Consider the following 26743-nt stretch of genomic DNA (forward strand, 5'->3'; position numbering starts at 1 on the left):
TGGTGTGTATATGCAGTTTGGGCAGGACAGTTTTAAAGACACATGTTAGATACAGCTGAAGATGGAACAAGCCAGAGAATGAGGAGACACAAGATTAGAACATATTGCCAAAGTTAGTATGAGGCCAAGCAGAGCAATTTAGTCAGAAGCCAGGAGAAGCCAGATTGGATCAGTTAGCTTGGAAGATTAGATGGTAAGGAGGCCTGAAGTTTCCAGGCCACGGCCTTGGGACAGTTAGTGCAAAGAAAGAAACTCTTTGGCCTCAGCCAAAGCTGTGTCTCACACAACTTGGGTACAGCTCCCATCTCATCCCTTCCTTCATCTGAAGAAATAAAAGCAACATTTACATTGACAAGAATCCAAGACTCAAACTCCTAGGACATGACCTGAAAGATGACCCAAGTGATCCTGGGTTTAAAGATGAGGTTTTAGGTATAAGAGTCTAGGAAGAAGGCTATAATAAATTGGGATTATTAAAATGTCAAACTTCTGTTTTGCCACATGTATTATTAAGAGAATTAAAAGGCCACACTTGGGGAGAAAATACATGGAAAACGTACTTGTGGACTTACATCCAAAACACATATAAATATATTCCTTTTTGTTATTGTTGTTTGAGACATGGTGTTTCTATAAAGCCATGGACTAGTCAGAGCTCATTATGCTTCTGTGTAGACAAGCATGATCTGGAACTTTAGGATGATCCTTTTGAATCTGTCATCTGAATGTTGGGATTATAAGCCTTACAACCATATTTTGTTTGTGTGTGTGTGTATTGTGTGTGTGTGTGTGTGTGTGTGTGTTGTGTTTGTGTGTGTGTAATATGTATGAACATATATCTACTTGAGGATATGTGCATATAAATGCATGTTTATGTGAATGCATGTGCCTACAGAAAGCAGAGGCACTGTATTCCCCTAGAGGTAAAATTATAGGATTATAGGCAGTTGCAGACTGAACTCAGGTTGTCTGAAAGAATAATGCTTATTTTAAGCTATTGAGGATCTATCTATCTATCCTTAAAACTAAACAAGAAAGAATGTATACCAAGAGCATCTAACTGTAAAATGCACCTTAGGGTCATGGAGAAAGTGCTGACTTATTTTTAGGACAGCCAGCAAAGGGGGTTGCATAATCTCTGTGCTCTGAGTTTTTCAAGGGAGTAAAGATTAGCATCCCTGATTTTAAAAATTCTCACATTTAGCAAGTGGGTGGTAGATGAGGGGAGCCAGGAGTCTCTCTGTTAAGGGTACATACCAAAAAGAATCTTTGTGGTAATAGATCAGGGCTAGGAACATCAACCAGAAATTATGTTTAATTTTATACCAGTATGGTTGTTATATGTGATACACCTATTGTGTATGCACATATGGGTTAGCACACCTGATCTTTCTTTGTTGGGTGAGAGGACATTGGAGAAACAAAAACTATAATAATACTCAGATCTTAGTTTTCAATAGAGCTCTCTAATATGTGGGTCAGGGCTTCTTAGAGAAATGACAAGTTCTAGGACTAGGGCAGGAAGCTTCCTGGAGGACCCCGGGATTCTACAGTGATGAAATGTGTTAAAAGGCACAGGAGCCAGGTGAAGGGCCAGGGCTAAAACAGTCCGTAGAATGTAGTGAATACAATAATACTGGGTTTCAACCTAAAACAGAAAATAAATACCCATGAATCTAGACATGAATCAATTATTAAATTAATGAGTACTAATTTTATAGGTGTTCTACTCTGAAGGAGGAGTGTGCCTCCCATTCCTAAGCATGAAATGAGCAACAACTTTTTTCAGAAAGCAAAGGATAGAAGGTCAGGTGACTTTACGGTGGAGAAACTGACAGAGTGGGGTGGATGGAAACTGTTTCCTGGTTTTCTGGTGGGCCCCATGGCAGCACCCCACTGTGATGCAATGGAAAGGCTTTTAGCCTCTAAAGCCCAGTGACAAAGTCTGATCACAAGAATGACATCAGAATAATGCCAAAACCATGAACATTGCTAGCCAGGTCTCTCTGTCAAGGTCATGGGAAACAAGCCGGTAGGATAAACTTTCTCGGTCAAGGGGGGGTCTGAGGAGTTGTGGCAATTGAGCATCCTGTGGGATCTGGGATGGCCTTCTGGGACAGAAGGAAAAGGTAAAAACTAAGGAAATCTCAACTAAGTGCAGTATTTAACAATGTTGTAAGTCACTGCTGGTTCATTAGTTGTGGTAGCTTCATGACACCAATGAAAGATGTCAAAATGGAAAAAACTTCTTGTTGATGAGGGCGATACAAATTTAGCTCAACTCTGTTACTTTAAAATAGTCAGAAAAGAGATTATAGTGTAATAAAATGGGGCTAGTGAGATGGCCCAGTGGGTGGGAATACTTATCACTAACAAGTGACCTGAGTTTGATCTGCAGAACCCACATGGTAGGAAGAGAGAGAAAATTCTGGCAAGTAGTCCTCTGATATCTGTACTCATGTCATGGCGTGAGCCCACCTGCACAAATAACCAACATAAAGTAACAACAACAGGAAACAGTAGCATACAAAATTTGGACGAAATATCCAGTATAAGCAAAAGGATAGTGACAGAAAATTGTCAGTGTCATCTGGGGCTGTGGGTGGTGAGAGTGAAGGTGAAGATAAGGGTGAATATGAGGGTGAAGGGTGAGGGTGAGGGTGAAGGTGAAGGTGAAGGTGAGGGTGAAGGTGAAGGTGAATGTGAGGGTGAAGGGTGAGGGTGAAGGTGAAGGTGAAGGTGAGGGTGAAGGTGAATATGAGGGTGAAGGTGAGGGTGAGGGTGAGGGTGAAGGTGAGGGTGAAGGTGAAGGTGAAGGTGAGGGTGAAGGTGAGGGTGAAGGTGAAGGTGAAGGTGAGGGTGAAGGTGAAGGTGAGGGTGAAGGTGAGGTTGAAGGTGAGGGTGAAGGTGAGGTTGAGGGTGAAGGTGATGGTGAGGGTGAAGGTGAGGGTGAAGGTGAGGGTGAAGGTGAGGGTGAGGGTGAAGGTGAGGGTGAAGGTGAGGGTGAGGGTGAAGGTGAGGGTGAAGGTGAAGGTGAGGGTGAAGGTGAGGGTGAAGGTGAGGGTGAAGGTGAAGGTGAAGGTGAGGGTGAAGGTGAAGGTGAAGGTGAGGGTGAAGGTGAGGTTGAGGGTGAAGGTGAAGGTGAGGGTGAAGGTGAGGGTGAAGGTGAGGGTGAGGGTGAAGGTGAGGTTGAGGGTGAAGGTGAAGGTGAGGGTGAAGGTGAGGGTGAAGGTGAGGGTGAAGGTGAGGGTGAGGGTGAAGGTGAAGGTGAGGGTGACGGTGAAGGTGAGGGTGAAGGTGAGGGTGAGGGTGAAGGTGAGGGTGAAGGTGAAGGTGAAGGTGAGGGTGAGGGTGAGGGTGAAGGTGAGGGTGAGGGTGAGGGTGAAGGTGAAAGTGAGGGTGAGGGTGAAGGTGAGGGTGAGGGTGAGGGTGAAGGTGAGGGTGAAGGTGAAAGTGAGGGTAAGGGTGAGGGTGAGGGTGAGGGTGAAGGTGAGGGTGAAGGTGAGGGTGAGGGTAAGGGTGAGGGTGAAGGTGAGGGTGAAGGTGAAGGTGAGGGTGAGGGTGAAGGTGAGGGTGAAGGTGAGGGTGAAGGTGAGGGTGAGGGTGAAGGTGAAGGTGAAGGTGAGGGTGAAGGTGAGGGTGAGGGTGAAGGTGAGGGTGAAGGTGATGGTGAGGGTGAAGGTGAGGTTGAGGGTAAATGTGAGGGTGAAGGTGAGGGTGAAGGTGAAGGTGAGGGTGAAGGTGAGGGTGAAGGTGAGGGTGAAGGTGAGGGTGAAGGTGAGGGTGAGGGTGAGGGTGAAGGTGAGGGTGAAGGTGAGGGTGAAGGTGAGGGTGAGGTTGAGGGTGAAGGTGAGGGTGAAGGTGATGGTGAGGGTGAAGGTGAGGTTGAGGGTGAAGGTGAGGGTGAAGGTGAGGGTGAAGGTGAGGTTGAGGGTGAAGGTGAGGGTGAAGGTGAAGGTGATGGTGAGGGTGAAGGTGAGGGTGAAGGTGAAGGTGAGGGTGAAGGTGAGGGTGAAGGTGAGGGTGAAGGTGAGGGTGAAGGTGAGGGTGAAGGTGAAGGTGAGGGTGAAGGTGAGGGTGAAGGTGAGGTTGAGGGTGAAGGTGAGGGTGAAGGTGAAGGTGATGGTGAAGGTGAGGGTGAAGGTGAGGTTGAGGGTGAAGGTGAAGGTGAGGGTGAAGGTGAGGGTGAAGGTGAGGGTGAAGGTGAGGGTGAAGGTGAGGTTGAGGGTGAAGGTGAGGGTGAAGGTGAAGGTGATGGTGAAGGTGAGGGTGAGGGTGAAGGTGAGGGTGAAGGTGAGGGTGAAGGTGAAGGTGAATGTGAGGGTGAAGGTGAGGGTGAAGGTGAGGGTGAGGGTGAAGGTGAGGGTGAAGGTGAAGGTGAGGGTGAAGGTGAGGGTGAAGGTGAGGGTGAAGGTGAAGGTGAAGGTGAGGGTGAAGGTGAGGGTGAAGGTGAAGTATGACTTCAGCACTGTGGCTTCTTCTAGAGCAACCTCTGCTGTGAATTAGGGTCACACAATTTCAAATAGACACAAATAACCACATCATGAGGGGGAATGCTTTAATTCTAAAGTTCCAGAAGCCGCTTAGTCTATGGGGAGGGTGGAGGAAGGGCAGAGTGAGCAATGGCCTTCTTTAACAGGAGATAGACCTATATATGTAGAAGGCTGGGCAGCAGACAGGGACAGCATCCACGTCTATAGAAGAATAATTGTGAGTGCAGGTAGGAAGGGGTACTGCAGGACACCTTCCACAACCTCTGGGGAGGCCGGAATGAGTCGGCCTCCATGGGCTCTTATATTTGGATGTTTAGTCATCAGAAAGAGGTACTATGTGAGAAGGACTAGGAAGTGTGTTCTTGTTGGAGGAAGTGTGTTACGGGGGATGGGCTTTCAACTTTCAAAAACTCAAGCCAGGCCCACGACGGCTCTCTTCTCCTGATGCCTGAGGATCCAGATGCGAAACTCTTAGCTACTTTTCTGGTGCCATGTCTACCTGTGCGCCACCACGCTCCCTGCCATGATGATAGTGGACTAATCGTCTCAACCGGTAAGCAAGTCCCACATGCTTTCTTTTCTAAGTTGCCACGGTCATAGTTTCTCTTCACAGCAATAGAACACTGACTCAGAACTGGGATGGGGGATGGGGAGGTGGAAAAACCTCTTCTGGGGCTGGAGAGCAAGAGAAAGCGGGCCTCTGCAGCTGTGAGAGCCGTGTGGGGATGAATATGTATGATGTGTGCACAGGATTTGTGTCTGAAATGCAAATGGTGAGGTTATATGTGGTGCTTTTGACGGTGTAGAATAGACAGTAAGTATAGTGCATGGTGTGGTTGTGCTATGTATGTTGTGGTGAATTGTGGGTGGCTTATCTCTGGGGTATGTATGTGTAAGTGTGTGTGTGTGTGTGTTTGTGTATATCTGTCATGGGCTATGGTTTGTGTGTGTGTGTGTATGTGTGTGTGTAGATAGGCTATGGGGTATGTATATGTGTTTGCATGTGTATGTCTGACATGGGCTACAGTGTGTGTGTGTGAGTGTGATGGGCTATGGGCTAAGTAGTGGGTTTGGTGGACTGGAAATTTCTGGTGCTTTTCTCTACTTTTTTCGGACAGTACAATGAAGATTGAGAACTACAAATGACCACTTACCCCTGTGACCACCTCCAACAAGCCATTATTCCTCTCCTTGCCAAACAGCCCAGCACCATTTCCCCTGTCTGAACTACTCTCTCCCATGTGTCCCCCTCTCAGAAAGGTCTGAGCTTCTTGCCTCCAGTCCTGACTCCTCTAGTCAGCCTACCTTACTGGTCTCACCATCGCCACAGCCCTGTGACAGCCCCAACTAGTCCCGACTCCATTTTACTGCTCCTGCCCAACTGGAGCTCTCCTTTGTGGTCCTTTCACAGACCTTGCCTCTGTCCCCACTCGTCTCTCTCTCTCTCTCTCTCTCTCTCTCTCTCTCTCTCTCTCTCTCTCTCTCCCTCACTCCTCTCTCTCTCCCTCCCTCATCTCTCTCTCCCTCCCTCACTCATCTCTCTCTCCCTCACTTGTCTCTCTCTCCCTCACTTGTCTCTCTCTCTCTCCCTCACTTGTCTCTCTCTCTCCCTCCCTCATCTCTCTCTCCCTCCCTCACTCATCTCTCTCTCCCTCACTTGTCTCTCTCTCCCTCACTTGTCTCTCTCTCTCTCCCTCACTTGTCTCTCTCTCTCCCTCACTTGTCTCTCCCTCACTTGTCTCTCTCTCTCTCTCCCTCACTTGTCTCTCTCTCTCTCTCCCTCACTTGTCTCTCTCTCCCTCACTTGTCTCTCTCTCTCCCTCACTTGTCTCTCTCTCTCCCTCACTCATCTCTCTCTCCCTCCCTCATCTCTCTCTCCCTCACTTGTCTCTCTCTCTCTCTCTCTCCCTCACTTGTCTCTCTCTCTCTATCACTCTCTCTTCCTCACTCATCTCTCTCTCCCTCCCTCATCTCTCTCCCTCACTTGTCTCTCTCTCTCCCTCACTTGTCTCTCTCTCTCCCTCACTTGTCTCTCTCTCTCCCTCACTTGTCTCTCTCTCTCTATCTCTCTCTTCCTCACTCATCTCTCTCTCCCTCCCTCATCTCTCTCCCTCACTTGTCTCTCTCTCTCCCTCACTTGTCTCTCTCTCTCCCTCACTTGTCTCTCTCTCTCCCTCACTTGCCTCTCTCTCTCTCCCTCTCTCTCCCTCTCCCTCACCCATCTCTCTCTCCCTCCCTCATCTCTCTCTCCCTCACTTGTCTCTCTCTCTCTATCTCTCTCTCCCTCCCTCATCTCTCTCTCCCTCACTTGTCTCTCTCTCTCTCTCTCTCTCTCTCTCTCTCTCTCTCTCTCTCTCTCTCCTCACTTGTCTCTCTCTCTCTCCCTCACTTGTCTCTCTCTTCACTGTCATTCCTGGGTCCTTTAAACAAGGACCAAGCTGCAACTGAACTTGGATGTTGTCCTGTATCCCATGGCTGTATAGTTCATACATTTGGACTTGAAGTATCTGTATAGAGATCTCTTAGCAAGTGACCATCACCACATGGACACAAGTTGTCTCAGTGGCCACCAACCCTGGCCCTGCCTCTCCTCTCTGACATCTTCACATTTTTACGGTGGGTAGCCAAAGCATGACACCACTCGCAGGTGGAACAAGAAGTCTGGAAAGCACAGAGTAACTTGCCCTCTAGTATTTCCCAACATCCAGCTTGTGTATGGCTGGTTTTCCTAGTATTCACACAGAATGTCCTATCACCTATTCAAGATAGCTCCCTTCCTCCATTTTACCCCTCTCCTCCCCTCTTATTCTTTTCCTCTTCTTCTCCCCTCCTTCCATCCCTTTCCTCTACCCTTCGTCCTCCTTTCCTCCTCCCCCTCCTTTCTCTTCATTCTTCTTTTCCTCCCTGATCTCTTTTCTTTAAGACAAGGTCTTGCTGTGTAACCCGGGCTAGTCTCAAACTTGTGATTTCACTGTGTGGTGGTATAAATAAGAATGGGGGAGGGACAGGAAGGATGGGACAGGAAGGATGGGACAGGAAGAAAGGGAAGAGCGAGGGAGGGGTGCTTCCTGAGTGATGGGATACAGACAAACCTTGTTATACCCAGGTTATTTGGAATTTCTCAAAGGCTCCCACAGGGTGAGACTCAGATAAGAGAACCACTTTGCCTTGAGACCTCTTCTGAGCACTTGCGCGATGGTTATGGCCAAGATAGGCTTAGTGGCCCCCAACCCTGGCCCTGCCTCTCTGACATTTTCACATTTTACAGTCACCTGTATCCCATACTTACAGCTGGACACTCGAGTTTCTATCTCATGCAAAGTAAACAGATTCTATGTTTCAGTCAGGCCCAATCCCACAGGGAGATTCTGTGTTCGGTCCATTGACATTCACTCTGGCTCCTGCAAAGTTTTGAGGCAATGTCTGAGGAGACCAGAGCCTGTCTGTAGCTCTGCAGGAAGCTGTGCCTACTAGGTCAGTTGTAATGAGCAGAGGGCTTTCCCAGTTTCTTCCTCACAGCCTGTCTGCCTAGGTGAACAGAGCAACTCTGCCCCTACTCAATTTTGTGCTGATGACATGGATGGGAACATCTGGTCCTGTTAGGCCGGAGTCACGCTTTGACTGGACATCACAGTGTCTTGGCCATTCATGAGGACAAAGCAGCCTATGAGGGAGGAAGGATGGGGAAGGGCCAACCAGGGCAGACAGGTACCTGGCCTCTGCGTGTCTCACAGTTGTGGAGGTAGCTTAGGTGATAGATCTTCAGGTTTAATGCAGCAAAATTCAGGTACTTGGTGAAAACCTGAAATAACAATTAGAACAGCATGAGTCACAAATCCAGACGTTCAGGGACACGTGCACAGAAGAGAGGCATACCCCAAAGGTCCTAGAGGAAGTGCCGCACACAGGCAAGCATACCGGCAAGCTATGGTTAGCACTCCTGGGTGTGGACATGCACCCGGGGCAGGAACACGGATCACACACAGAAGGACATGACTTACATACACAAAGATGAATGGCTGGGGCATAGCTCATACACCCAGATAAACAGAGACACACAGAGAAGTCATTGCATGCAGATGAGCAAAGGCATGTTGGGAGGTACTACATACACAGACACAATGGGTAAACCTATTGGAAGAGCTGAGCGTTTCACATCTGAACACTCACATCTTCATCTTCACTTGTGAAGCATGGGCCATCCAGTTTATTCACTGCCATGATCACAGCCACAACATCTTTGCCATTCATGACTGGTGTGGCCAGGATGTTCTTTGTCACATAGTCGGTGAGCTCATCGGCAAATGAGCTGAAGTAAGGACACTGCAGTGGGGAGAGAGAGGTTATGGCTGTGGTCTGCACTCTGGTGCTCCCAGGTTTCTACAGAGGGGCTATGCTTAGGTGGCCACCATTTAGACTAGCACTGTGATGCCAAGTAGCCCTACCTCTGAACTCAGGACACAGTCTCTGGGCAGAGAGTTCACCCTATTCCTGGGGTTCTACTAAGCTCACCTAACCTCTGATTCCTAAGAAGTCTCTCAGGTTTTCCAAATAGCCCCTACAAGGTCCTCTGTCTAATTTTGGCAGAGTTGGCCTCCTATATGCTCAAGTCTTCCCCACTACCTACCGTCATAACTTTTAGCCCAGGTGCCTGACTTCTACCTCCAGCCTCCTCCAAACCTGCTGTACACCCTTCCTGTGACTGAATGAAGGATGGACTTTGTTGTGATTGGTGGCTTGTAATGGGACACTATCACAAAGACAAATTAGCTGGGGATCTGAGTTAAGAGTTTCCTGTACCTTGGGACCTGTCCACCAACCCTATGTTTGGGCTATATTCCAAAGACCATTGTCCACCATGAGACTTTGTGACATGGTGAGTTTTGCCCATCTCTGGGCTCAGGGAGGATTCAAGGAGGACTCAGAAAGGGCTCCTACATCCATCTAATGCCTCTGAAGTTAGTCTTGCCCCTGAAAGGAACAGGTTATTTGAGCTAAGCTAGGGGAACTAAGTTAGAGCCAGGTAGTTCTTAACACACATGATCTTGCTCTCCTCTCTGCTTTCTGGTTATTCTTTTATTTACATGAGACTAATCTAACCTGGCATAGTCACTGAGGTAGCAGGTTAGCAAGGCCATGGTTTTAGCATAGGAGCCTGCTAGGAGTCTGAAGATTGGCTACCCTCCCAGTGGGATGGAGGTGCCTAAAGTCAACTCCTCCCCTTCCCTCTCTCCTTCATGGAGAAGCAACTATCACCTGGCTGCCATGTGGCACTAAGATGAAGGTAAATCAACATATGAAGATAGTGGGGAAGGAGGGTGAGCAGTAAAGCCTGCCAGAGGTGACATTACTGGGATAAACACTAATCGATATCTTCTCACAGCAGATCACCAACATTTTCTGGCTAAATCAAAGTACATCCTCCCAAGGAAGAGATTTACCTGAATATCCTTTTCTCTGGGCATATCCTAGGTAGCTGCCCATGGTTTGCCACTGGGGTCACTGTATACCTGGTGGTTTGCATACACTTGTCTCCTGACTAACCATTAGTGCTAGAGGCTAATCCTGATCTGCAGGTTGCTTCTACAGTAGTCTTGAGGCTCTATACCCAGGCGTATCAAAATGTTTCTGCATAGAGCAACAAATTACCTTCAGATGGCATATATAGATCTTTACATTCATCCTCATATGATGCACACAGATACACATATTTGATCCTTAGATGGGTCACACGGGTTCACATATCCGACTCGTGGATCGGTAATTCTCATTCTGTGGGGTCATGAAGCCTTTTGGGAGTTGAACGATCCTTTCACAGGGGTCACATGTCAGATATCCTGCCTATCAGATATTTACATTACGATTTATAACAGTAGCAAAATTCCAATTATGAAGGAGCAAGAAAAATGATGTTATGGTTGAGGTCCCCACAACATGAGGAACTGTATTAAAGGGCTGCAACATTAGGAAGGGCGAGAGCCGCTGCTCTTAGATGAAGTGCACATGATTCTCCAACGAGGCCGACAAATCTACAGATGAGACTGTCAGAGGATGTGCAAGACACACAAGTTATACTTGGTAGTTGTCTCATTTTGCTTTTCTTACTGACTTGATTTCTACCACATTTCAACCTACATTTGACACTTAACTTTATCGCCAATTTTTATCTCTATGTTGTCTGTCTCATTTTGTAAATAAAACTGTAGATTGGCGTGGGACCTCCCTATCTCCTTCTCTTGGCCTGATTTCCACTCAGGAATCTCACCTACTCATTGCTTTCTACCTTGGATTTATTTTTTTCTCTACCTTGGATTTATAAGAGCTGAATTTTTAATTGGCTTAGAGATAAGCGAATCCTCATAAATTGAGTACACCTAAGCTTGCTAAAAATATGTTAATCCAGATGCTTTTTCATTCACATGATTTAAATACATCTTTGATAAGTAAGCTGATTTAAAACCTGTTGGTAAAACATAATTGAAGTCTTCAGAGTGGTCAGCATGTTTTCATCTGGGTTTACTACTTTATATAGGTTTGACAGAAAAGAAAGCCTTAAACTGTAAAGGTATCTGTTTGTGTAGGTCTTTGATAAATGAGGCTAATATTATATCATTAGCCTAATTAACCCTAATATATCTTTTGTTGCCAACATTAAGTATAATACAGATCTAACTTTTTCTCTGTTAGGGCATTTCTTCAACAGAAAGAGAAGATGACCATCAGAAACAGAGGAGGAGTGGATGGGGGGGTGGAAGAGGGGGAGGACTAGGAGGAGTGGATGGGGGGGTGGAAGAGGGGGAGGACTAGGAGGAGTGGATGGGGGGGTGGAAGAGGGGGAGGACTAGGAGGAGTGGATGGGGGGTGGAAGAGGAGAAGGACTAGGAGGAGTGGATGGGGGGGTGGAAGAGGGGGAGGACTAGGAGGAGTGGATGGGGGAGTGGAAGAGGGGGAGTACTAGGAGGAGTGGATCTGGGGGGTGGAAGAGGGGGAGGACTAGGAGGAGTGGATGGGGGGGTGGAAGAGGGGGAGGACTAGGAGGAGTGGATGGGGGGGTGGAAGAGGGGGAGGACTAGGAGGAGTGGATCTGGGGGGGGTGGAAGAGGGGGAGGACTAGGAGGAGTGGATGGGGGGGTGGAAGAGGGGGAGGACTAGGAGGAGTGGATCTGGGGGGGTGGAAGAGGGGGAGGACTAGGAGGAGTGGATCTGGGGGGATGGAAGAGGGGGAGGACTAGGAGGAGTGGATGGGGGGTGGAAGAGGGGGAGTACTAGGAGGAGTGGATGGGGGGGTGGAAGAGGGGGAGTACTAGGAGGAGTGGATGGGGGGGTGGAAGAGGGGGAGGACTAGGAGGAGTGGATGGGGGGGTGGAAGAGGGGGAGGACTAGGAGGAGTGGATGGGGGGGTGGAAGAGGGGGAGGACTAGGAGGAGTGGATGGGGGGTGGAAGAGGGGGAGGACTAGGAGGAGTGGATGGGGGGGTGAAAGAGGGGGAGGACTAGGAGGAGTGGATGGGAGGGTGGAAGAGGGGGAGGACTAGGAGGAGTGGATCTGGGGGGGTGGAAGAGGGGGAGGACTAGGAGGAGTGGATGGGGGGGTGGAAGAGGGGGAGGACTAGCAGGAGTGGATGGGGGGGTGGAAGAGGGGGAGGACTAGGAGGAGTGGAGGGAGGGGAAAGTGCAGTTGGAATATATTGAAAACAAACCAAGCAACAACAAAAGATGAGCCTTACACTAGACTAATACCTCAGTTGTCATAAGCAATTTAGATTTAAGAGCAAAAAATAAATAAATTAGGTAAAAGGAATAATTAATAAAGAGCTTTCAATGTAATTCCAAAATTACACTATGCAATCTGGATTTAATTGGCACTCCAATATAATGTCCAAGTCATTTCTGAGTAACTTAAAACACCAAATACATCAATTGCCCTATGAGGGGACATGTTTCTGGAACTCTAAAATATTTCCTTGTCTGGTGAGATGGTTCAGTGGGTAAAGGTGTTTGCTAACAAGCCTGACCACCTGTGTTTGATCCTTGGAACCCACATGGTGGAAGGAGACAGTGATGCTTTCGAGTTGTCCTCTGATCTTCATCATATTGGACATGCATTTCTGCATTATTTTTGTGTGGAGGAACATTGCTCCTATTTACATGCAGATGCACACACATTTGTGTGTGTGAACATGCTCTCCTGCTTGCATGCAAATGCACACACATTTGTGTGTGTGTATGTCTGTGTGTGTATGTATGTGTGTAAAAACATGTGCTTGGGCTTGAGAGATGGCTCAGAGGTTAAGAGCACTGACTGCTCCTCCAGAGGTCCTGAGATCAATTCCCAGCAACCACATGGAATCATCTGTAATAGGATCCTATGCCCACTTCTGGTGTGTCTGAAAACAGCTACCATGTGATCATATAAATAAAATAAATACTTCTTTAAAAAGTGTTCCTTCTTGTATTCAGATGTACATAGACAATAAGTGTTTTTAAAAGTCTCATGAAGTATGAGTACATGGTAAACAGTTAAAATATTTTATTTCATAGATTACCTCTTTAGTTTAGTAGAGAGTAAAGTAAGGGTAAAATATCTTGGTTATATTTAGTTTTATCTGCAAAGAATACCAAAAGGAAGCTTTTCATATGAGAAAGAATTTTGTTGGAGGACCAAGAGCTAAAGAAGTCTACAGGTTTCTGATAGATTAATCTTACAAATAAACTTTGTGTCAACAGGTGGGTTGTCATTAAAACATTGATAGATTTCCCTAAAAGACATCATAAAACCAGAGTCTAACCCACAACGTTAAGATAACACATTTCTAGCACTATTGATTTGATTGGTACAGATTTTCAGGAGGTTAGTTTTTAGTTCTGAATTGTTTCTTAAAATTTGGATCATTTTTTGTCTGTCTCTCTCCATGCCCTTAAGTCTCTAAGTTCATAACTAACATGGCGACTGACTCAGCTTCCCATCAGCTCCCCACCACTGCCTCAATTCTGACTGATAGTGTAGCGGGGTGCTAAAATTGTTTGTTTTAAAGGTCCAGAATGCAAGTTTTTCTTTGGGACTTTCCCTAATATGTGAGAACCCTGAGCAGCCAGACGGCCCTACCACATCCCTGCTCAAGGCAACTGACCTTGGTTTGCATCCTTGGTAGAAACATGCAGTTTGAATGTGCTCCTCCAGCACCTAATGACTCCCATACCACTCCACCGTGCATCTTCTGTGCTGTTAATTACTTCCTGTCAACATGTAGCCAACTTTGCAGGATCTTTTTCTCCTTTCATAGCTTTTCTAGGAAACAGGGATCTTATATTTTGTGAAGACAATTTCTCTATGTGTCTCTGTGACTATGTCTCTATCTCTGTCTCTGTCTCTATCTCTGTCTCTGTCTCTGTCTCTCTCTCTCTCTCTCTCTCTCTCTCTCTCTCTCTCTGTGTGTGTGTGTGTGTGTGTGTGTGTGTGTGTTTGTATCATTTTTAGTTTTCTATTACATAGGAAAACAGTTTTTTAGCAAGGTTTGTTGTTGCTTGGAGACAGGGTCTCTCTTGCTCTGCATAGGGCTGTCTGTCCTGGAACTCATTCTGTAGACTAGGCTGGCCTCAAACCCAAAGATCTGCTGCCTCTGCCTCCTAAGTGCTGGGGCCAAAGGTGTGTGCCAACACTTCCAGTGGATTTTATGTCTTATTTGAAACACTGTTGTCTCTTAGATGTTTTTCTAGATTTAAGAAAACTTTCTTAATTTGATAGAACGACTTTTTATGAGCAATGGTGGAGGCATTTTCTTTTTCCTCATTTGGGTCCTCCAATTTTCTTTTCTTTAAAGATTTTTTTATTTACTATGTATATAGTGTTCTGCCTGCATATATGCCTGCAGGTCAGAAGAGGGCATCTGATCCCATTACAGATGGTTGTGAGCTACCATGTGGCTGCTGAAAATTGAACTCAGGACCTCTGGAAGAGCAGTCAGTGCTTTTAGCCTCTAACCATCTCTCCAAAATTTAAAAAGGACCTGTAGGTATTTATTTTCTTCTGGTGCTGTGATTGTTTTGCATGGGGTCAGTAAAATGTGTTCTTAGAGAAATTGTCTTTTCACTGAATGACACGTTTTAAATTGTGCACAGGATTCTGGCTTTGAGGACCCTACATTTACAATTTACAAGTTATAGTGTAGGTCTGGGGACCAGGGGTTTGGGGAATATAGTTATATTTAGTTTCTGTCTCTGTTTGGCTTTCTTGCTTCACGCTCTCTATGTTTGAGATTGTTTATATGGGAAATAACTTCTCTAATTTGTGTATTTGTGTAAGTCAAATTTGATAAAATGAAACTCACCTAACAAGTCCTTTCGAAAAAGGTATCAGTGTAACTAAAGAATTACATCTGAAGAAAAACAAAATATCTATTATCATAGATAACTGTTCACTGCTTTCTCTCTTTTTTTTGACTACCTGTAGATTAGACTAGATTGTGAATTCTTTTTTTCTCTCATGTCTCAATACAGCTTTTAATTATTGAAGTTAACAATTACTCTTTTCTAATGCTCTATGAGCTAAAGATGTACGACTTTATGCAAATTTCAAATACAGAGTCTTTAAGATGGTCTGATGGGAGGGGCAAAGGCAGAAATGGCAAAGGGAATGAAAAAGTACAGGCAGAATAAGACTATATTGTAAGATTCTGGCTTTTAACGTTACTTTACTTGTCAGAAAGGTGATGATATTGTTAAGATATACATTCAGTCAATAGCCAGTTTGGATAATTTGGCAGAATTTGATACAAGGAACCTTTGTTTATCTAGTGAGTAACTTTGGCAACATCGCCAAGACAAGTTTTTGCTCAAAATTACACAACTCACCCTTTCAAATGATACCTCCATAATTATAGGATGATGAATGGTAAATTTGTGCTAGACCAGCTATTGGTTGGATGAGGGAAAGTCTGTGCTGTTGCCAAGACTATAGTCTGTTTCCAGATTTCTCCTCAGGAGAGTTAAAACCCAACTACACAGAACAAGGGAAAGACTCAGTTACCATAGTAAGTCCCACACACTCTTCTGTGGTCTGACGTGTTGACTGGCTACCTTTAAGCTTAGGTTTGCATAATATGACTCTGAACAATATTCTGATTTACTTGTGGACCTGAACTTTGCTCAGCAGTTATGAGAGAAAACTGCAGCAGATAGAAACAAATACAGAGACCCACAGACAATATGCAGGGAGAGAGAGAGGGAGGGAGAGAGAGAGGGAGAGGGAGAGAGGGGGGGAGGGAGGAAGGGAGGGAGGGAGAGAGAGAGAGAGAGAGAGAGAGAGAGAGAGAGAGAGAGAGAGAGAGAGAGAGAGAGAGAGGAGAGGGAGAGAGAGAGTGTGTGTGTTTGGAATGCTCAGCTCTAAATCCATCAAATCCCTCCCCTCCAAGGGTTCAGGAAACTTGTGGAAGAGAAGGTAGAAAGAGTGTAATACCCAGAAAGGATGGTGGGTATTAAGGAATTAAGACCTTCTAGACATAACAGGGCTGGCACACATATGGACCCACAGAGACTGTGTCAGCATGCACAGGACCTGTGTGGGTCTGTTCCTGAGTGGAGTCCTAGGGCTAAAAGGAGAAGAGGACATAGTCCTTCATTCCTAGCCCAGAAGTTATCTCCAAGTGATAGCCACTGCAAATGAAAAATTATTTTTAGTTTTCTCCAAGGGAGTCTTGCCGAGGAAGCAAACCATTCTTAAGGGTAGGCCTCATGTCTGGCAGTAGATGGCCAATGGAAAATGAACCCAACAGCTTCTTTGGGGGTTCTTTGTTTCATAATGTTAAGTCAGAATCTATTTTTTAACCTTACAGGTCCTTTGCATATATATTATGACTTTATATAATTATATATATATATTATATGTCTCTATCTATTGCACTCCTGTGTGTGCAAACACATGTCTTTATCTAATGCACTCCTGTGTGTGCAAATACATGTGTCTCTATCTAATGCACTCCTGTGTGTGCAAACACATGTCTCTATCTAATGCACTCCTGTGTGTGCAAACACCTGTGTCTCTATCTAATGCACTTCTGTGTGTGCAAATACATGTGTCTCTATCTAATGCACTCCTGTGTGTGCAAACACATGTCTCTATCTAATGCACTCCTGTGTGTGCAAACACCTGTGTCTCTATCTAATGCACTCCTGTGTGTGCAAATACCTGTGTCTCTATCTAATGCACTCCTGTGTGTGCAAACACCTATGTCTCTATCTAATGCACTCCTGTGTATGCAAACACATGTGTCTCTATCTAATGCACTCCTGTGTGTGCAAACACATGTCTCTATCTAATGCACTCCTATGTGTGCAAACACATGTCTCTAATGCACTCCTGTGTGTGCAAACACATCTGTCTCTATCTAATGCACCCCTTGTGCCTTTTCTTCAGCTCTTTTTTTCCTTTGGTCTGTTTTGTCCTATTCATATTTATTTTGCTGCATTTTATTAAAAATAAAATAATAAACCTTTCTCCATTAAAAAACATGAACCAGAAGTTGTCACATTATTGTTAACAATACTTTGTAGAGGGCTGGAGAGATGGCTCAGTGGTTAAGAGCACCGACTGCTCTTCCAGAGGTCCTGAGTTCAATTCCCAGCAACTACATGGTGGCTCACAACCATCTGTAATGGGATCTGATGCCCTCTTCTGGTGTGTCTGAAGACAGTGACAGTGTACTCAAATAAATAAATAAATCTAAAACAACTAAAAGAAGAAAAAACAAACCAATACATTGTATTAATTACTTTAAAATTGTACCTGCTGTCTGTCAAGAGTAGAGAGAAGTTAAGCTTCTAACAAAATGGCAGTTGTCCCAGTGAGGTGATATCCATCACCTGAGGAGTTTGGTGACAGAGTACATGCACCAGTCCTGAGAGCTTGACCCTCTGGATTTCTGTTGGCTAAAGAGGACCGAAATGGTCTTGACACTGAGGTCTAGCTGTTAATCTCCTTCAACAGCCGACCAACTCACCCATACACACAGACTCTCGGCATCAAGGGATACAGTGTTAGTTGCATGTTAGTTGATCAGCAATGATTTTGAAGAATGTTCTTGATCAGAGGGGAAAACATAAAAATTAATGATTAAAGAATGAATAATTCTTGATATATCCAAGAAATAATTCAGGATGTAATGAAGGAATATGAGGGTGGAGAGCACACTCAAGTTTGCTTCTCTGAGATAAATACTTTTGAGAAATATTTTATTCAAAACGGGGTTTATCTGTATAACTTCCCTGGCTGTCCTTAAACTTGCTCTTTAGACCAGGCTAGCCTCAAACCCATAGAGATCCACCTGCCTTTGCCTCCTGCATGTTGGGATTAACGGTGTGTGCCAATGCCATCCAGGTGACAAATACTTTTTAAAGGATTTTCCAAAGACCCCAGAGATATTTCTTCTGCCATGCTTTCCAACCTATGCAAAAGTTTCTATAACAAAAAAATCTATCTTTTTTTTTTTTTTTTTTTTTGAGCCTGGCTATTACCTATAACCCTGGTTATCCTGGAGCCAGAGTAGCTTCTAATTCACCGTGATCTGCCCACCTCTGTTTCCAAAGTTATAGGATCAAAGACATGCACCACCACACCTACTCAGTTCATCTCTAATGGTCCCTAAGATATAAACAATTCATTTATCACACTCTGAAGAGAATACCTGTCCAGCATGGTGTTTCCACCAGAGAGCTGCTGTCACTTCCTGCCTTTGATCCCTAAGACCAGTGAACTTTTTATGGAAGCAACTTACTTTTTTTTTTTCTCTTTTGGTTTTGAAATCTACCTCTTGCTCCAACTTCCTTAAATATGTTAATAGTTTGCCAAGACATAGGGATACTTATTGTAGTAATTTGCTATTGTAAAATAAATATTATTCTCTGGTGAATCTCTCCCCACTTGTAGTTTGGATTGACATCCTGTGTGCAATCCTGGTCTCCTCCACGCTAACAGACCCCTCTAGAAGACAGTTAGGCGGGACAAATGATCATGCTGTTCTGTTGAATTATGACATATTGAGAGCAATACAGAGAGCCCAGCTTCTATCTTTCAGGTTTTCTGGGCTTTTGGATGTATGATTTTGAAATACAAGGGCTTATTCTATTCTGAACTGGTTACCAGAGAGATTGCGATGACCCTGAGACCTAGTAAAATATCTGCCTTTCAGGTTTTAGCCTCTGTTCCTAGAGGAAAGATGTGTTACATATGAAGAAGTTATGGGGTCATGAGACAGACCATGGATTCAGTTTCTCTGCTCATAGGTATGTTCTACACATCCCGATACTACCACATGCCCTACAGGCTGGATGTGGGACCATAGTCTCAAGCAGAGCTTCCCTCCACATCCCGGGACATGCTTCTGGTTAGAAGGGGGCAGGAAGATGAGGCTTCAGAGACAGACTTCACATCAGAAATGTTAGCAGTCTGATACACTCATGGCTCAAGGGAGCCCATTTCCCCCTACTTGCTAGCATTTGCTCCAAGCAGAGTTTATGTGTATTCTGTCTTATGATCATGTCCTTCCTGTGTGCATGTCCTACTTATGTTCATGTTCTGCCTGTCCTCGTGATCCTTGGGTCTCCAAGGTCTTCCTGTATTCATGGTGTGCCTGTTCCTAAGCTCATGGTTTAAATGTGTTCAGTATGTATATATGCTTACGGTCTATTTAAGCTTAGTACTGCAGCCACATGGTGAGGCAGACATCCTTTCCCCAGCAAGAGGTGGAGACCAGTGAGTCCAGGTGCAGTGGTACCTGTGGGCAACTGAAACTTTGGATCAGTCCTGTGTTGTTGCATCCATCACACTATAAAACAGCACAGCCACCTGCACAGGCTCACCATGTGGCTCACCATTTACAAGTGTGTTGGGGGAGATCCTGTTGACTGTGTCCGTTTCTTTTCGGAAAACCTGCATGTGACACCCTTGGCGAAGTGGAGTGTCCTGATGCCACTGGTGGAAATCTGCATTTTGCTGACTTTGGCAGCACTTTACAGAACCATCTTAAGAGTAGGCATGGTGTCCCTGCCTCTGAAGATGTATCGTTTAGGCTACAGAGTGACTAGAAACTCTGGAGAGGGGCTGTGGGACACGGGTAGGCATGGGAATAGGATTAAGGGCAAGGCTGCAACTTGATCTTACCTCCAAGAAGCATCATTATTCTGGTGTGGATCAGGGCAATAGGAAGGAAAGAACCTGCCCCAAGCTCAGGGCTATGAGTAGGCATTGCTTTGAGGGTTATCTGAAGGTGGGTGGGAGGGAGGAAGAAAGGGTAGCTCAGGTATGAATGAAGGAAGGCAGGAGACAGTGTGGAAAAGTGAGGAAGGGTGGGTGGACCTTGAGCCCTGGAGTATTAATGTTCTGCCACAGCCTCCCCTCTATACCAGAGTTCTTGCTTTGTTGATCATGTATGCTCCATTTGGCTCATGGATGACCCATTTCTTTAAAAGGAAGCAAAATGAAGACCAAGATAATCCTGCAGATTATTCTATCCAGGTCGCTGGCCGTGCCTGTTTATAACAGATAAGGCTAAGAGGATTGTGGCACCCTCCTGACCAACCTTCCCACTGGGCCAGGAGGGAAGGTAGCAGACTGCCTCTGGGGAATCTATCCAGGAGGGGACCTTCTCCCGTTCTGGGATTCCCCCACTGCGGGTGCTGAGGCTACCTGGGTACCTCGGGGGAAGAACGAGGAAGAGAAACAGAACAGGCTGGGGGAGGGAGGAAGACTATCCTCCAAGCCTTCCGTGAGCTTCCTAATCCGTGGAATACTTTCTGACCCTTCCCGGGCTTCCGCGGTTGTTGTCACACCCATATCTAGTGGGTGCCTCACTCACTGTGTCCTAAGGTGCTTCCCACCCACAGAAGCTCTGTCCTGGTTAGACCTGCCACAAACCTGCAGCTTTCATGACGTCTATGTCAACAAGTCCGTTCCCATCCTGGACCCTGCATCTCTTGTAACTCCATTCCCACCCAGGACCAGTGTGGTTTCCTTTGTGGGTAAAGTTGCTTCTGCCATGGCTGCGTGTTTGGGGCATCCGGCCTCGACACCAGCCCCGGCCTAACCACTTCAGACCGCTATGCGGACAACCATAGTCATCCATGGGAGACTCCTCACGACTGAAGACCACTGAAGCCGCCCTGGGTCCTCACTGCGCTTATCATGCGTAAAGGAGGCCTGACCTTGGCAAGGCCAGAGGCTGAGTCTGAACATCTCTTAAATAGTGTTTCTGCCGCAATTAGGCAGTATGGGGGAGAAACGGAGGGATCCCATTGGAACCCCTCCTTCCTTTTAAAATGGAAAAGTGAAAGTCTAGTCCTGGAAGGGAAAGATAGGTCGCAAAGCAATGTTAGGAGATGGGACAGGGAAGAGAGAGCTGCAAGAACCTTGGCCCTGCCCCCATAGTCCTTGTGAAATGTCTGGATGCGGAGGCAGAGCACGCCTCTACACCTTAGCTAGAGGACACCCACCTCCGCCACATCCGGCACGTTCATCATCTTCTTGGTCTGAGCCACATGGCCCACAATCCCAATGTCCAGTGGGAAGACGATCTCAGAGTCAGGGGGCACCAGGCAATCCTCCAGGAGACTGTCGGGCTGTACACTGAAGAGCCGAGTAGCGAGTTCAGCTATGCCATTGCGCTGGCGATACATGAAGAGGCTGCAGCGGTCAGCATGCAGGATGGCGCAGAGGCGCCGCAGGATCTTGAAGACCACGCGTTCCATATTGACGCTCTCTTGCATGTCCTGCACCAGTTCGAAGAGCGCTGCGCTCTCCTCCACCTGGCATAGCTCTCGCAGGCTGCCGCAGTCCACCAGCGAACCATCTTCGCAGGCCTCGACCACATTTTCAGGGCTCAGTTTCTTCCCAAAGTATTGGTGGGCAAAGGTGGGGTTCCCATCCAGGAAGCTGCGTACCTGTTCCTCACTGAGGCTCATGATGTTCCTGCGGCTGTGCCCAAGGCTTTCTCCACCCCCAGGTACACATGGATTCTGCAAACTCTGTGTCAGCAAAGTCTTTCTTAGGGATGATTAGGGAGCCCAGGGGAGGCCGGTGACTCATACCACATGAGTGGCCCAACCTCTCCCTTCTCAGAGGCCCGGAAGTCCCAGCTCCCTGGAAATACTGGGTATTTATTGGGGTAAAGCTAGGTGGGCTTCCTGCCTGCTGCAGGAGTTATGGGCAGTTAAGGGAAGGAATGTCACTTCTGGTGAAACAGGCCCTGAGACTAGGTAATTCCACAAAACACAACTATAACCCTCTTTGCTTGAGGAGCCGCTGAAAAATGTGGGTTGGTCCAATAAAAAGTCCCTGGTCTTCCTTGGCTCAGGTACCCTGGGAAGGTGGTGGGCATTGGCTCTCTGGTGCTTCTGTTGACTTCTGAGGCATGGAGTCCCTGCCTGGGAGAAATACAAACACAAAGATTTTAAGGCAGACTGTCCCTAGAACACTTGGATAGAAGTCGCTTCTCACTTCTTGATCTTCCCTTGCTATGAGGGGCACAGGTTGGGAGTAACTGCACTCTGCAGTCTTGTGGCTCAAGGAGCAGCTGCCTGCTATAGACTCGGGACTTTCCTTTTTGATGTCACCAGCTAACAGGCTCCTGGACCCACATGTTCTCTCTCATGGATGAGATTCTCCCTCAGGGTCCATAAAGTTCGTTTGACACAGTGGAATTGCTCAAGAGTGTTGAGTGAGTCAAATACATGGGAATGCTTTTTACTTTCCTGAATTTAGAAACTTACTCTGGGCACATTTATTCGTGTTGCTAGACTCTTGTGCTGTATCCATCCATCCACAGCTGTGCTGTGAGCCCCGTTTTTACAGCCCTGCAAACCTGTTTGGCAGGTGAGGACCCATGAATCTGGGTAACAGTAGGTGTCCTGGTGAAGATTTCTATGGTGGTCATGATGTAATGATAGAAAGAAGTATGGTGGGAGAGGTGGCTCAGCGGTTAAGAGCACCGGCTGCTCTTCCAGAGGTCCTGAGTTCAAATCTCAGCACCCACATGGTGGCTCACAATCATCTGTAATGAGATCTGATGCCCTCTTCTGGTGTGTCTGAAGACAGCTACAGTGTCCTCACATAAAATAAATAAATAAATCTTTAAAAATAAAGAAAGATGTATAGTTCTGATTCATTACTGGTCATTGTCTAGTTTGCCGTAGCCAGCCCTGGTCACTAAGCACTGAGGATCTTGCAGAGGCTGTCTGCATTTCGCAGGTACGCTCACCTAAGCATGAGAACATGTCAGGGCTGAAGACGGAGGGAAATCAGAGGATAAAGAAGTCTGTCCATTGTGTGAGATGGTCCAGGGCATCCAGCCCAACCTCAGAGATGAGAGTGGATGCATTAATTGGAAGGATTTCTGGGCCTCACTCCAGGTGAGACCAGAAAAGGCCATGGACTTCCAGGGACTACCTGGAGCTTCTTCATTTGCCTCCGTGTGCACCCTCCATTGGGGTGTGATGTTTGGAGGTAACTTTGACTTTTCTACATCAGCCAGCAAGGTGTAGCTGGTGTCCGTGTTTAGTGACTTCTCAGCATAAAACTCTGTCTTTATTTCTCTCTGGCTTCGTGCTGGCACCCGCAAGTTTTCAGGCCAGAGAGGCCAACTAACCTCACAGCTGTGTGTATGCACTGGGCCTAGCTGAGTGTGACAAGGCCCTGTACCCGCAAATTCTTGTCTCTGCTGAGTCACAGACAAGTGTCCCTTCATGAATCTGCTTGGAGGTCTTGCCATTTTTCTAAAAGCAGTGAATCCTGATTAGGGAATCAGGGGAGGGACTTTGGGACAAAGGCAGGTGTGTGGGCAGACACTGCTCTGCTGAGGTTTGGGCTCAGGGTAACACGCCACCTGCCTGGCATTCAGTCCTGGAATGGCTGGAACCGGCCTGGTGTGTTATTTATGTTGGATGAGGGAAAATGCCCACAAGTTTGTATTATTCCACTTTGAGACCCACCATTTTGCTCCAGTAGCACAGAAAAGTTGTACAGTTGTGGGGCCCATGGAAGAAACCATAGACAAGGGAAAGGATAAATGGTCACAGGAAAAACTTAGCTTATAGTTCACTTACTCTAACCTTAACCCATCTAACACCCACCTGTGGTGCTGCCGTGGAGCCTATAGGCATGCTGGTTTAGGGGTGTCAGGAACTCAATAATCCCCAGAGGCAGCCTAGGCCCATGTGGATAGGACCTCTGCATAAATGTCTCAAGGGACCATACTGATGGTCCATCCCCACCTCACTTTCTTAAACATCTACTATTGATGCCTTGGGGTCTCTGACCAGGATGGACTCGGCAAAGTCCTAAGCGCACACCTGTGGGACACACCTGTGAGGCCTACCAGTAAGACATCACTGTGGTGCATACCCGTCAGGTGCATCCCATGAGCTACACCTGTGAGCAGCACCTGTAACATGCAGGCATGCTCAAGGGGCCACTAGACTCACCGGGTGACTCCTCTACACATGCAACTGGGGGATGCTTAAGGAGAGATGGGACAGCTCCGTTTACCAGTCTCCTATTAATTTTGCCTCATCATAATGTGGAATTTTAAAATGAGTCACACATCCTGGGAGTCATTTAGAACAGGAATGTGTCATCACCAGCTGTTACGGGAAGAGAATCTGGCTTCTTGTACCAAATTGTGGAAAGGATACAATTAGACAAGGAGCAGTATGTTCTGGAATTAAAATTAAACAGTCAGAAAAGAAAATGGCAAGAGATAGCAGTGGGGAGAATTTAGAGCTCACAGCCAGAATCCAATCATGTCTGTGAACAGAGGAACAGATATATGCGTCTCAGGATGAGATCCTGGGGGCAAGGTAAGAAAGACCATAGGCACCAGCCAGTATCCAAAAAACACAGGTCACCATCAGAGATCTGGAATGGATCTGTAGGAGGTATTTTCATAACAAGCAGGTTTGGACAGAAAATGTTAGATCATGAAAATGGAGAAAGCAGGTCCTTGCTTGCTGTTTGGGGAACAGTGTCCTGAAAACAGCTCTTTAGCTGTCCAAGTGCAGTGTAATCCTGCTTCTTACAAAGGTGGGGGATCAACTTCATACTCCTACTGGTGACACAGAAGGCCAGCACTGGATGTTGCTATTCGAATACAGCTGCAGGGCTCAGAACAGGCTGGTGGCACTAGGAAGGTCCCTCTGATGAATTTCCTCCTGAGCCCGGCCAGGACATGCTTGCTAGTGAGGAGGATCACACAAGGCAAGAAGCATAGTGCATGTTTACTGCTGGTCTTGGGTCCTTTGTCCACCCAAGTATCCAAGGGGAGCTTAGAAGCCATGCTGGGGTCCTTGGCATCTGGACTTTTTCCATATGGAAGTTTCTCTGTGCACATATATTTGTACATTTTTTCCCCTTAGAAAGCTTCTCAATGTTTCCCTGGTGGGAACCCTTCATTCATTAGTTTTGTTTTATCTGGAACTCTGGGCCAAGGTGTTAGAATTTCCTACTGAACATTCACTAACTGTCCTTGGTCTCATGTGGCCCATTTATCTAATGGGTTAACATATGTGCATTATAGAATTCTGCAGATGTGTCCAGAACTGCTCATTAAACCAATACGATAGAATGGAGATACCTGGTGGGCGCCTCATGAGAATTCATCCTACTCTGAACAACAGAGGTGTCAGGAGAGCAGAAAGCATCACCTCTAAGGATAGGTGGCCCTCCTGTGGCTTTTTAATTGCCTAGGAAGGAGATAGAAATGCTGAAGCTGGTAAAGTAGGGCCGAAAGTGAGCTGGTGGGGGCTGATCCTCAAGTAAGTAAAAGACATGTTGCTGACCCTTCATAGTCATGGGTCATCTGTGGGTAAGAGCAACCTGTTTGGTCTCAGTCTTGGTGTTAAGTACAGCACTGACTCCCCTCGGTGGAGTAGGGATGGCATCTGATATGCTAGGCTACGCCCCACCTCTTCACATAGCTCCTGAAGAAAGTAATTATCTTGTCTTTTACGTCCTTTTCTGATGGATTGAGCTCTTGAGGGGGTCTTTTTCAATACCTCAGGAGCTTATGGACTCTCCTTATGAACTGAACAACATGGCTGAGACCTGTGCAGCTACCACCAGGTCTCCTCATGCATGCCACAGAGGCTTCATCCTGGGAAACAGAGCAGAACTTTCTGTAGCAGAGGACTTGAAAGTACAGAAAGGACCCTGAGCTCAGCAGAGATACCCTGGGAGCACAGAAGGCCCTGGAAGAACATCTGTAAGCTTCACATGGCATGGACAGGCTATCTCTGACTGCAGTAAGCAGGGAAGACAGGCAGGTCAAAATGATGGCCTCAGTTTGGATGAGCACAGAACAAGAAACAGATGTTCCAGGAACCAAGGGCCTCAATGCTGTGATCTGTGCAGATGATGACAAATGCCACTAAGAACAGTTTGGAAGGGTGGAGCCAAGGCCTAGGGACAGATGGGAAGTTTCAAGTTCATACACAATTCTTGGTCCCATGCATTTTGGGATGGGGCCTTATAGCACCAGCATCCAGAAGAAACAGGGAACTGAACAACAGAAGGAGTTGTTTTAATTTTGCAATTAAGAGGTTTTTGCAGTTACAACCATCACTATACATACAGTGGGGTTTGTTGTTGTTGTTGTTTTCCTTTTGGTTTTAAAGAAGATACACGGTCATTTAAACTTGAGTGGGGAAAAAAAGTCCATTTCAAATGTCAAGGACTGTGAATGAGCTTGGCATTTGGGAAAACACAGCTTCAGCAGCTGTGATGCAGACAGCTGTCTAGGGCTCCTCTGTAGTGTGAATTCACAAATGAGCACAAAGTGCAATTTGTCCATGTGAAATGGAGTTCCCTTATGGGGCATGGTTAAGAATATCATGGGCTATCACTACCATCTATCTGCAGCAGTACCTCGCCTTCCAGACTGCAACTCCATTCCCATTAAACACCGATTCCCATTCTGTCCCAGACAACGTTTTACTGTTGTCTCTGTGATTTTCATAACTCTAGGTCCTTCATTTCAGTAGTGCCCACAAATTATGTGTCCTTAGTTCACCCTGCGTTGTATCCTCACATGCATGCTGTGTAGTATGTGTCAGAATCTCATTCTGTTTCAAGACTGAAATAGTCCATGATGTGGATGGGCCACACTTGGCCCCTCTTCTTATCCTTCAACAAATATTTGGGCTGCCTCCACACTCTAGCTGCTGTGAACACTTCTGTATGAACTTAGGTTTACAGGTATGCCCCTGAGGTCC

The 26743-nt window shown here is 46.4% G+C and overlaps 1 protein-coding gene across 1 annotated transcript in view; it reads right to left on the reverse strand.

Moving 5' to 3' along the window:
• Nucleotides 1-21442, reverse strand: part of PDE6B (phosphodiesterase 6B) — a gene marked incomplete at both ends in the record, with an annotated part of 42409 nt that extends 20967 nt beyond the window's left edge. Inside the window, 3 exons of the mRNA XM_080925152.1 lie at nt 8206-8295; nt 8664-8816; nt 20975-21442. Of these exons, the coding sequence (XP_080781278.1) occupies nt 8206-8295; nt 8664-8816; nt 20975-21442 (711 nt within the window). The remainder of the gene's footprint in view (nt 1-8205; nt 8296-8663; nt 8817-20974) is intronic.
• Between the last annotated feature and the right edge of the window lie 5301 nt (nt 21443-26743).

This window comes from Micromys minutus, assembly GCF_963924665.1.
Source record: "Micromys minutus genome assembly, chromosome: 11".
Lineage (NCBI taxonomy): Eukaryota > Metazoa > Chordata > Mammalia > Rodentia > Muridae > Micromys > Micromys minutus.